Source organism: Physella acuta, unplaced genomic scaffold, assembly GCF_028476545.2.
Source record: "Physella acuta isolate Inbredline_101_S28 unplaced genomic scaffold, ASM2847654v3 ptg001529l, whole genome shotgun sequence".
In the NCBI taxonomy this organism is placed as follows: Eukaryota; Metazoa; Mollusca; class Gastropoda; family Physidae; genus Physella; species Physella acuta.
Genome location: NW_026733044.1, coordinates 4,859 through 17,338, shown reverse-complemented (window position 1 = coordinate 17,338; position 12,480 = coordinate 4,859). Strand labels below are relative to the sequence as shown.

Here is a 12,480-nt window from a genome sequence, read left to right as displayed (position 1 = left end):
TTCATTTATTTTGACAAAAATATAAATAAAAACTGTTATTATAATAATTTGCCTCTAAAGTTAAAGCTAAATTTTATAAATTTATTTATTTTGACATTTTCTACAAATGTAAGTGTTTATTAAAGTATGTATGTATTTGTAAGAATAATTGGAGCAAACACAAAAACTAACTCTGTATGTATTTTCTATTTAAATGTTTTAAAGATTTTTAATTCAAAAAATAATTACTGCCTTTTTGAATGTTTTTTTTACCACAAAAATTGTAAACTTATTAATGATTGGCCTACTAGACACTAACACACAAATTGATTTATATAAATAGTTAGCCTGTATTTTACTAACACATAAATTGATGTAAATAGATAATAGGACTACATTATTAATGATACTTACTACATACTAACCACATTTATTGATTTAAATAATTAGTAGGCTTACATTTTAAATGTTACTTACAATGGATGCATCAGTTGATTTAAATTGACCACATGTAGCAATGCTACAGGTGTATTTACTTTATTTCGACACGGTGCAAAGTTCGAGATGGCATTGAACAATTTTTGAAATAATATTTTTTTACAATTTTAATTTATTGTGCTGTACTTTCATTTATGTATCATATTTATAACAGGAAAATAATGACACAGTCCTGAGAGGTGTATTTACATTTTTTAACTTTTTTTTACAATATTTATTATTCATATCAGATCTTATACTTTACTTCAGGTAAACCAAATAACAACAGCACAAAGAATTGAAGGTTGTTCTTTTATAGTTATGAGGAATCCACTTTCAACTCAATTTATACATATAGTAATTGATAGTATTTATTTGAACAGCCTGTATAGTATGTTTTGTTTATTTTATAAAATACATATTGTTACATACAAACTACTTTGATTTATTTTTTTACGTGTTAGTGATTTAGTTTGAAAAACTAATATGGTTTTAAAGAAATGTCTGTAGTGTTTACTTTAACTTTAACCTACTGAGTCATAGTCAGTGGCGTAGCCAGGATCGTCTCAAGGGGGGGTTCCAATTTTTACCCAGGGACAAACTTTCGATTTGCACCCCCCCCCCCCCCCTCAAACTTTCGATTTGCACCCCCCCTTCAAACTTTCGATTTGCACCCCCCCCCCCTCATACTTTTTATATATACCGAGGGGTCTATGGGGGGGTTTTGACCCCCCCTAACCCCCCCCCCCCCCCTGCCTACGCCACTGGTCATAGTACGGGGACGGCTTGGTCGAGCAAGTAAGTGCATGATTGCTAAGGGGGTCATCCATAAATGACGTCACGCTTTTTTTTACCACCCTCCCCTCCGTCACACGTCGTCACAAAAAGCCAGACCCCCCCCCCCCTAAAATGACGTCACACCTCAACCTACAACCCATCTCAAAATTGCAGTTGAATTTTTTTTAAACATCGATATTTTTCCAAAATCTTGTCTAAACTATTACAATTTATTAAAACAGTTATCTGAAACGCGAAATAACGTCTAAAATTCGTGTTCTAACATTGCTTTTTTATAATGCAAAAATGTGACGTCGCAACATCTGACACCCCCCCCCCCTCCCCCTCATCACACATCGTCACAAAATTACGAGTGTGACGTCATTTATGGATGACCCCTAACACAGAAGACTATAGTGTTCGGACATCAGGCAGATGAGGCTCGTTTAAAAAGGGGGACAGCAACCCACTAAGAAGAACAAAGTCTTACCACAAGCAACTGCTGCCTTGTAGTTTTTTCTAGGGTGGACGAAATCTATCGAAGAAATTCCAGGAAAGCCGTAGGGTCTAGATTTAGATCTTTGTACGGTTTTGTAAGCAAATATCTTGTAGAAAGTCAGTCCAACTTGATTTAAAACTTTTTAAATCTATAAAGCCTACGGTTGGTAATGAATCAGTGTAGCAAAACTGTACATGAAATTAATTTGTAGTTTTTTTTTAGTATTCGCTTTTTTTTATTGGAAATTAATAAAAATTATGATCAGCGGCGTATCCAGCGGGTGTTTTGGAAGCGTTCGCTTCCCCTGCGAGCATTTTTTTTTGGGACAGTGGCGCCTATTCGGAAAAAGAACAGTCTGCGATAAAAAAAATAACTAAATTGATGAAAGTGAAATACATGCGCTTATCTTGTGATCAGCGTGTGCAAAAACTGCTGGTTAAAAAAGGCGCCCATCTTGCCAAGGCTTGAATGTTTAGTGAAGGCGCCAACCTGGTCTCATGTGTATGTTATTGTTGGCTAATAAGAGCGCTATCTTGAGGCCGGCGTCAGTCCTGAACTATTGGTTAACGAAGGCACCTTTTAGATGGTCAGGGCCAGTACTAATTGTTGGCTAACGAAGGCGTCTATCTTGTTGGTCCGCATGTATTATGTTGGTCAATAAAGGCGCCTAGTTACGACATGACTGAAACATAATCAGAAGCGTAGCGACCCTTCCCTGCGCCCGGGGACAAACTTTCGATTTGCACCCCCCTCGAACTTTTGATCTACACCCCCCCCCCCTCAAACTTTCGATTTGCACCCCCCTCTAACTTTTCATTTGCACCCCCCCCCTTCAAACTTTCAATTTGTTTTTCCTACCCATTTTGGCGCCCCCCTAAGGTCGGCGCCCGGGGACATATGTCCCCCCCCCCCCCACTCCCCTTCGCTACGCCTCTGAACATAATACCATATTTTTTAATGTTTTAGGATGTGGGTACAAGTGACACCAGCATAGTCCAAATAGTCCAGACTGAGCTGAAAAATCAAAGCTCAGTAAAATCCAGAAAAAAGCCGAGGGGAAAAGGGAAGGAGACAGAAAAAACATGTTTTACTCGGTTTGAACTGTATGGCTATTAGAGAACAATTTTGAATAACCTACATAACGTGATTGAAAGTTGAAAGGGTTGACTTTAAGAGAAAAAAAGGATGTTGAGTATTTAAAACATCTAGTAGTTAAACTATAACAATTTTCTTAAAAACCGATAACATTGATGTACAATATCCTTTTCCTTAACTCAATCCGTCCCATGAGCCGCGAAATGCGGCTTCAGCCATCTGCAGTGTGAGGTTGTGGGATTTAATATAGTAGGTGTAAGATTTGTCGCCATAGCCGAACCATTGCTCTACCATTCGTGTAAGTTATCAGCACGCTTGTTTTCGGGGTTGATTATAACTAGTTATCAGTGTTTCCTCCAGACTTTTTTCTCCGGGGGGGGGGGGGGGGGGGGGGGGGGGCTTGAAATTTTCGGGGGTGTGGGGCGGACACTGTTAAAAGTATATATTTTTTATATAAATTCCATTGGGGGGGGGCGGTGGACTTTCTTCGCCCCACTCCGTAGAGATGCATGGAAGAAACACCGCTAGTTATCTTTGACGAACTCCGACACATAAAATTATCTCAACATCTTTTGTTCCCTTTGGTGCCCGAGACACATGAAGTAGATGAAGTGGGCCCCTATAGTTAATTTGTTTCAGTACAAGCCAGTACAAGGGGAGGGGATATAAGTGTGGTCAGTACTATGTCCAGCTCCCTTGGTCTCCCTAACATGTGGCAGGTACCCATCAGTTAGGTGGATTCAGGGATGTCCTACAGACTAGAGCCCGGGATCCGAACACGAGACTTGCGGGTTAACAGTCGAAAGCTCTACATCCAGGCCGATTCTTTATTACTTTTCCGATTAAGACGCCTTTCACGTCAGTTGCTTGGCATGTCGTTTATATATAAAGAAATCACATCTCCTGACCTTAGAAAGACATTCCGATCGCACTTTCCAAAAAGAGATTATTGATTATTTTATGGGCTTTTATTTTTATCTACCTCTGCGCCACATATGATCTCATAATTACGTTACATCTTTCATTCTTCTCCTTGTATTATACTTGTCTAATTAGGCTATGTCTTCCAATATTTTCTCCTGCCAACTCACAAGCTAGCATTCTAGATTGTCCATGAAAAAATAGCGTAATCAAAATGATTCTTACTACCTCAGCCCCCCCCCCCCCATCCCATCTCACACAAGAATTTGAAAAATACCCCCCCCTCCCCCCCAATAAAAAATTACGTCGCAAATTTCCAGCTTCACATCCCTAGTATTGTAGTTGCATTGAACTATTTTATACAATTTTTAAAATTATTGCTGAATCTCATCAATTTAACATCTAGATCTAGAAATAGATCATCTAGCATACTCAGCCCACTTTTTAGGATAATGGTAAAAGTTGGATTCCTGCCTTTTACAAGATAGCCAACAGTTTTACAAATAATTGTCACGTGACTTTAAATTTACGTTAAATCAAATTTCGGATCACGAAATATGAAATAGCTCCAGTGAAGTAAATAATGTTGAATGGATTTCTAGATCTAGAATCTAGACTATAATAATCTAAACCAATTTGTTGATTAGGTTACACTTAAATAAAATAAAGTAGATCTACCCGATCTAGATTATCTAGAATCTAGATAATAATAATTAGATCTAGATGAGTCAATCTTCATTCTTACTCTTTCTTTCAGATTTCACTTGATTTCATTTTCAGTCAGACTCTTTCTCTACAGTCTACACCGACACTCTACTCTGAAGTCTTAAAAATATATATAGATCTATATATATTTTTTAAAAAGTCTCAGATCTAGATTAGATTTAGATTTTAGATCGACTAGACTAGATCTCACCTATTCTATGAATGACTATGCTATGAGTGACTCATGACTTTTTACCTTTTTTACCACTAAGGACTGGACTAATATTAAATATTAAAAAGAGTGACTAAAAGTCTCACTAAAATAAGTACCTAAGTTAAGTACTAGATCAGCAGATCTAGATCTAGAATCTAAGCCAGTAAGACTGAGTAAGACAAGAAAGTTTAGAAAGTGACAAATCAAGCAAGACTGACTACCTAACTCTAACTTTAGTTAGTAACTTAACAGAACTAAATGACTGTTACTACTAGATAGTAGATCTAGCTCTAGTCTCAGACCAAGCTTAGTAAATTAGTTTAAATAAGCCCTAAGACCAAGCTTAAAGACTTTTGAGATTTAGAGCTAGATATAGGGTTGACATTTCGAGTTGACCCTTTGTTGTATCCCAAGCAGAAAGCCTCCATGGGCAGCCTCAACTAACTGACAGGCTCGTTGTATTGAAATTGAAGTTAAATAGATTACTCCTTAAGATCCAGATCTAGAAATGATGTTCATAAAAAATTTTTTATTTCAGTTCTTGTGTTATATCTGGCTGTGATAATTTAGAACCATGTCTTCAACACCTGTCAACTGGGACGACTTTGTAAGTAGTAAATTAAATGTAGGATTAATGAATTAGATAATTTAACAAGTGGAGTAGTCTGCACAATAACTTACTACTTATTATCAATTATGACAATTTTCTTTCCAATGGATTGATAGTTTATTAGTTATTTAATATTTAGGCCTAGGCCTAAAAAACATTTTTTATAGGCCTAATTTGATAATTAGGTTGTTTACACATTAGTGTCATTAGGCTACACATATAGGCCTACATTTAAACATATTTACATATATATAATTATAGGGTCTAGGTCTAATTTTTTTTTCTTAAATGTGTGGGATTTTTTATTTTCAATTTGTGCCACGAATTATCTTTCATATTATTTCCTCCAGGCAAGCCAAGCTGCACATATTCAGAATATGATTTCAGATCAACTGATGGTTCCTGAATCGCCCCAATTCATCACAAGGCTAGCAGAGCCTCAAGATTTAGTACTACTAAGTCCTATTTCACCTCCAAATCTAATTGATATTGGTTCTGAAAACATTCAAGATGATATCAGAAACAAACTAACCACTTCAAAGGTTAATGGTTCTTTTAGAGCAAAAACCCCTCTAAAAGACTCATCAAATGTGTTTTCAAATAAAGAAAATGTGTACACTACACCAGAGAAGGCCAGAGAGGGTAAAGGAAGTCCAAAAATTCAGTGCCCCACGTCAGCAGAATTCAAGGAATTCTTGACAGGGATTATGGAGGTTTCCCCTGTGATAGAAGATATAGATGATTCTAAAGTAACCCCTGTTCGCCCCTGTAATGACAGCAACAAAAACTGTGGTACAGTTACTTTAACTAAGACAAGAACACGGAAAGGAACCTATGATATAGCAATTCCAGTGGATGAGATTAGGTCTAGTGTTGAGCAGGCCAGTGAAACACCTTTAGTCAGTGCCAACACTACCACCATAAAACCGCGAGGAAGAATAGGCACGTATGACCTTCTAGACTCCCCCAGCATATTGTCTAGTCCAGACACTAAAACATCTAATGGTATCCCATGTGACCAAGATATTGTACTGACTAATACTAATAACCAAAGTTCACACAAGGGAAACCGTGCTAATGAGCAGCTGGTTCAAGACAAAGTTGATGCTTTGCTTCAATCTCCAAGCTCAGAGGAAGATCCTGTGGATACTGAGGAACTTCTGATAGTTTTTGAAGGGATGCAGCGTGTTAATAGCAGAACAGTAGAGCTTAAAAAGACCAGGCGGAAAAGGATAGACCATCCTGGTGCTTTGGGAATAAATCAGGCTCCGGAAGCACAAAGTGATCAGTGTGGGTCTGAACTCAAAACAGATAAACTAGCTGAAAACAAGGAATTGGAAGTGCCTTCTTGTGATGAGAAACCATTGAACTCTAGTCATAAACATGTTAGAAATGTGACTGTAGATGTTGATCATAGAAATGAAAATGCCCCAGAGGTTTGCACTGAGCCGGCTGTACCTGATAATGCTGTTGTGACCAATTCAGGTGATAACTTAAAACCACCAGGCACTGTTACTAAACAGACTCTGCAGCCAAAACAAGGAAGGCTGTCACTGTCAACAGTTCATAATAAACCAGCAAATAAAGTAAGTCTTTTTTGTTTTAGTTATTAATTTTTTGTTGAACATTTGACTCAGTCGATTTAAGAGACTAACCATATTACTTAGGTGAAACAACATCCATTTGGTTAATTTTCATTGATGCTTAGGTTACTCAATTTCTTAAAACTAAAACGTAATATTATTTTTTTTTTTTAAATAATGCATTATAAATTAAGAAATCTGTGGTGCAAATTTTTTAAATTGTCACATAGATAGAGCAGCGACGAAGCACGGGTCTTCAGTTGAAAGTACCAGTGACTAAATCTTCCATAGCCAAGCCCAGTGAGACTAAACCGCTGCTCAAAAGACAGTCAATAGGTTCATCCGGTGCAAAATCACAGCTTGCAGGTATAAATTTAAATTTTTTTTTTTTTTCAATTTTAAAAAGATTTTGCACTGAAATTTTTAAATTTTCCAGGCCAGCCAGTTTTAAATGATGATACACTTAAAGCTGGCGATGCCGGGCTCTCCAGAACAGTTACTAAACCCCAACCTCGGGTTTCCAAGCTTGTTCGTAGGGATAGTCAACTGAAACCACCTACAAGCAAACCACCTCTTGAGGCTAAAGAGCTCCAGCCTCCCCAACAGCCAAGAGAACTTAAACCCCCTCAACAGCCTAAAGAACTTAAACCCCCTCAACAGCCTAAAGAACTTAAACCCCCTCAACAGCCAAGGGAACTGAAACCTCCACAACAGCCAAGGGAACTAAAGCCCCCTCAGCATTCAAGGGAACTGAAACCCCCGCTCAAAATGTTGGCTAAGATCCCAGAAAATCACACCAACCCATCAGAGTTTTCAAACGAGAAACCAAAAGCTGTCATAAAGAGCTTCAAAAAGTTATCCTTGGGTCCAGCAGAGGTCTCAGAGAGCTCAAATGCAAGTAAGTTATCCAAAAGATTGTCCATGAATGGTGCCACGGCTGTCAAGCAGTTGCCAAACATGCCCAAAACGTTCAGCAAACCTTCTCTGCTTATGAATGGGCTGAAAGGAAACACAAAAGATTCGTGTAGAGATGTGAAGAAAATAGCTGCTCCCAGTGAGTGCACTAAAAAGATAGAAACTCCAAAGAAAGGACCGGCGCCTGTAAAAGCTATTTTCCCCACAGACGGCTCTAGGACTGTTACCAAAGATGAGTCCACAGCACTTTCCAGAACTGTTACTAAAGAAGACACAGCGCTCTCAAGGACTGTCGATATTTGTAAGTGTATTTCTTGAAAAATTAAAACAGCTTTATTAAACAACCTCAAAGGCAATATAATGATATATATTTTCAAAATGGGTTTATTCTTAAAAATGTAGCTTTTGATACCAGACAGTCCATGAACAGATGAAGTAGAGTTCATCTGCTTTCCTGAATATGCAGGGATAGTGTGCCCAACTCTATGCCCTAAATGCTTTACTTTTCTGGGCTCCAGAAGAATCCTTATATGAGCAGGGTGGTAGAGAATTTTACAAACATAAGCCCTTAAATTGTACTCGAGAATTGTGTGCATGTGCTCTATACCATGAGCATGCAGTCCCCATATCTAACGCTAAAGGCTAAAGTTAACACTTGCTACATTAAAGTAATCTTGTGTAGTGATGGAGTCAGCAGCACAACCAGTTTGTTGTTATTGTCCTGAATTACCTAATGGATTAACTTAAGGAGGTCCTCTGAACTTGAGCTGGCAAACAAATTTAGGATTCTTGATCAAGATATTACATACCTAACAATTCTGCACATCAGTTACCCTATGTAAGCAGTATCATTACATTTTTTTTCAGCATCAGATGATGCTTTTAAAGATGCTCCTTTTGCTGGTGATACACCTTTAAAAATGGACAAATTTTTAATACCAAAGCGACTATCTGCTGCTTTTTATAACTCAGCTGTCAGGTTTGCTAATATATTTTTTACTTGAGTTTTTAGAAAAAATTTTTGATTTTTGACATATCAGTTTTTAAGACCCAGTATTTTACGATACTTTTTGGTTTTGATCCTTTTTTATATACTTTGTTTGAAATATAATTTCTTTAATTGTTTATTTTAATTGACAATTTTTAGTGACAGTGCCAATACAAAGAATGGGAAGAAAACATCTATACCTACACCAACAAGAATATTTCGTAATTCCAGGCAAGAATATTTTTTTTTTTTTACAAATTTCTACCCTTTCAATCATTCGATGCCTTTGTTGCAGTAGTTAATGAAAATTTCAATTGTTGATATTAACGTTAATGAACACATTATTTACACAGCCACTCCAGCTCTGGGTCCACTTCCAGTTGTTCCTCTCTGCGCAAACCTTCGTTTGAATCTCCATTTTCTGGCATTAGGGTAAGGACATTTCTTTCTCTAACAAACTTGTACTGGTATTTTGGACACTTCCCCTTCTCTACTAATCTTGAAAATCCCTTTGTATCTATTATTTTATTCTTAGATATAAAATTTCCAACTTCCTTTATAAAAGCCATATCCTCTATATTCATATTAAGTCATTCATGTGATTTCATATTTAATAAAGACTTCTTTTCTCACAATTTTATTTTTTATCAAGTTACAAATTACTGAATCTAAGCTTAAATTGTAACTGATAACTTAAACTTAAACACCTTGTATTCTGAAATAATTAAAAAAATCTGAGACTTCTAAGCTTAAAATATGGATGTTCAATATAATGTGATAATTATTTATGTATATTAAAGTCCTTTTGGCATTTAACCAAGTATTTTAATTCGTCTGTTTGCATGTGCACAGGTATTATGTAATGATCTAAATGAAGCTACTAATTGTAACTCTAGCCTTGCTTTTTAATTTCCCATATTCTACTATTTGCTTTTTGCTTATACAAAATTTCAGGGTAGTGGGGATGATTCAGAAGCGTTTAAGGTAGGAATGCAATTTTTCTTTTGGAAAATGTTTTATATATATGTATATATATAAATATATTATATTTACATTTATGAAGTGTTTCTTGTTACGCTTATTTACATTCATAATATTTATCCAATTTGAAAATTAGCTTTTATTTAAATTGAACTTTTCAACAAATAAATTCTTAAGTATTTTTTGTGATGATGTATTGCGTATAATTCCGACGCCATCATTTTCAAGTTATTAATACAAATATTCAACTTACTTTTTGCTTTCTGGGTACATCTTGGCTCTAGAGGAATCCTGTTTATTTTAGGTTTTACTTTTGTTAACATGTTGCTATATTGATATTAGTGGAATAATAAACATATTTAGATCAATTTACAATGTATAACAATCCTATTCTTTGATAGGTAATTGGTTATTAAAAATTAATTAAAACAGCTTGAAAATTCTTGTATTTAACAACTTGTATCACCGATCGTCCGATTAACATATATTAACTTTCTCCAGCCAAAAAAAGCTCTAGTGCAAAATACACCAGATGTGGCACCCAGACGCCAGTCCATGTGGTCACCTGTCAAGAAAAACCCTATACCAACTGATGACATGGCTCACTTCTGTACCAAGAGGTCTCGCTCAGGTCAAGAGGGAGCCTCATAATTTTATAGTTGATTCCATCTTAATTCCTGTAAAGTGGTTTTTAGCAGTTTTTCATCAAACCAATGGCAAAGTACTGTGAACTAGAATTTTATTTGCGCCTGCTTACTACAAAATTGTTATTTTCCAAATGTATCTTCCAATATGTAAAACCATTTGTTTAGCTGTTTCAAAAATGCTTCTTTCTTTTAATTTTTAGTTACCTCAAGTAGTTTTCAATGCAGCTACAATATTTAATCTGAGATGTGTGTTTATCAGAGGTTTAATTTTTTAACTATTCGTATTTATTAATTGTTATTGTTTTTTTTTTCGTTTATAGTTTATTTAAATTATAGTTCTTGAAGATTCATCATTATTTTTAATACCATTTTAAATTGTATTCTGTGCTCTATTATATATATCACCTGTATTTTATTAGTATAATTCAGCAAATATTGCTTTCTTATTACTTTTGATAGCGATAGCTCTTTCCAACCTTTATTTTCACTTTACTAGCGCAACATCTATAAGTCTGTGATCTTTTATATCTACTGTATATTTATTTTTAAAATACCAACCGATGTTCATTGTTAAAGCCATTTAGCTTTATAAAATTTAGCTGTAATAGGTATCTACTTAAGACATTGAAACATTTAAAAATAAAACCACAATTGGTAATGTATTTCTCAAAGCGATTATTTTAGTAAAGAATCATGTAATTTCTCATTAATTGTAAATAATGAATTCCTCCTGTTGGTAAAACTATTGTTGAAAAAAATTAACTTGTAACAGGCTGTTAACATACATGATTTTCTTCAAATATTCCAGATAAGTGTTGTTTTTTAAAATATTAATCTTCTATATGCAGAAAAACAGCATATTACCTATGTCTTAATCATTTTCTTAATTTGTTAAGCTACTCCTTTGCTGTCATAAAATTTTCTATAGTCAACAATTAGAAAAGTTAATTATGATGTACATAATTATCAATTTAGAATATTAGAATATTAAAACTAATAATTCACTGACAACTTTGTCTTTTAAATACTTTTTTCCTTTGTTTACTTGTTAATTTTTTTTCAAAGTTAGTGTTATTGATTTGTTTTATCAAAGCAAGAATATATACATATATTATAAGTATAAGCCATTTTTAAACTTGTAGTTGCAGCAAAACTTGCTTCACTTAATGTTTTTCCTTTTTTTTTTTCATCCCTTAAGCCTATAGCAATGAATTAAAAACCAAAACAAAGTAATCATGTTGAATAGTTTAATTCACTCACACAAATCTAAATAACCTGGTACAAGTTGTTTAGCCTTTGCCAGTGAATTCCATCTACAGTCCAAAAAAAAAAGATAAAATTAAAGCACACATCAATCTAAGTTTGTTACAGTATTTTGATTTTTAGAGCCTTTCACCTCTAAACTGGACAAGAGCAATAACAGCACACATTTCTTTTGCTAGAGTTGTCTACACTATATTTAGGCTGCATGGACACACACAGTGTTCTCACAACTAATGGTGAAATCTTTTGCTATCCAAGTTTTTGTGATGTCATGAAAGGATTCATTCATTCACAGCTATGGGATGGGACACAACCTACTCATAGTCTACATCATTTTTTTTTTTAAATTATGGTGTTTAACATTTAAGAAATGACTTATTTTTTAAATAAATTTTCCATTATAATTTAAACAATATTCAACAAAAAAAATTTCTTAAATTAGTATCTGTATAAATATATTTAACATGAAAATAGAGATTTAAAAAATATTTCTTTTCTTATTTGTTATAAAATGTGTACATGATTCTCTGCTTAAGGAATCACTTGCAAGTTTACATTAGAAAGTGAATGAAGAAATGACAATAGATATGAGACCTGTGTTCTGTATTGTGGTGGAAGGTTACAGTGGACAGATCAGTATGTTCAATTTACAAAATAATAATTTCTTAGAATGTCAAAGTATTAAATTCGACATTTTTTTTAACAGCGAAGCCGATAAATGTTAATTAGTCTCCTTAATTTAATTGTAATTAATTTGATCTGACATGCTGTATACATGGCATTGATACACAAAAATTAGTTTATATTAAAAGATCAGGCGGAAAAA

At 34.7% G+C, this 12,480-nt stretch overlaps 1 protein-coding gene across 3 annotated transcripts; it reads left to right on the top strand.

Moving 5' to 3' along the window:
• Positions 1-4,293: 4,293 nt before the first annotated feature.
• Positions 4,294-11,360, top strand: LOC131928663 (protein piccolo). 3 transcript variants are annotated; one of them, XM_059284737.1, is made up of 10 exons: positions 4,294-4,324; positions 5,206-5,274; positions 5,628-6,863; positions 7,091-7,226; positions 7,297-8,076; positions 8,643-8,754; positions 8,923-8,994; positions 9,117-9,195; positions 9,718-9,747; positions 10,246-11,360. In XM_059284737.1, the coding sequence occupies exons 2-10, from the start codon at positions 5,242-5,244 to the stop codon at positions 10,393-10,395; spliced, it is 2,628 nt and encodes an 875-aa protein (XP_059140720.1). In that variant the 5' UTR covers positions 4,294-4,324; positions 5,206-5,241; the 3' UTR covers positions 10,396-11,360. The 3 variants fall into 3 exon arrangements, with proteins under 3 accessions (XP_059140720.1, XP_059140722.1, XP_059140721.1); XM_059284738.1 differs by having other exon boundaries at positions 4,312-4,395; XM_059284739.1 differs by lacking the exon at positions 9,718-9,747.
• The last annotated feature ends 1,120 nt before the right edge of the window (positions 11,361-12,480 follow it).

Excerpts from the sequence above, each read along its gene's own strand:
- LOC131928663 (XM_059284737.1), top strand. The coding sequence starts at position 5,242 with ATGTCTTCAACACCTGTCAACTGGGACGACTTT. Across the intron at positions 7,227-7,296 it reads TGCAAAATCACAGCTTGCAG|GCCAGCCAGTTTTAAATGAT; the intron begins GTATAAATTTAA and ends TAAATTTTCCAG. Across the intron at positions 9,196-9,717 it reads CTCCATTTTCTGGCATTAGG|GGTAGTGGGGATGATTCAGA; the intron begins GTAAGGACATTT and ends ACAAAATTTCAG.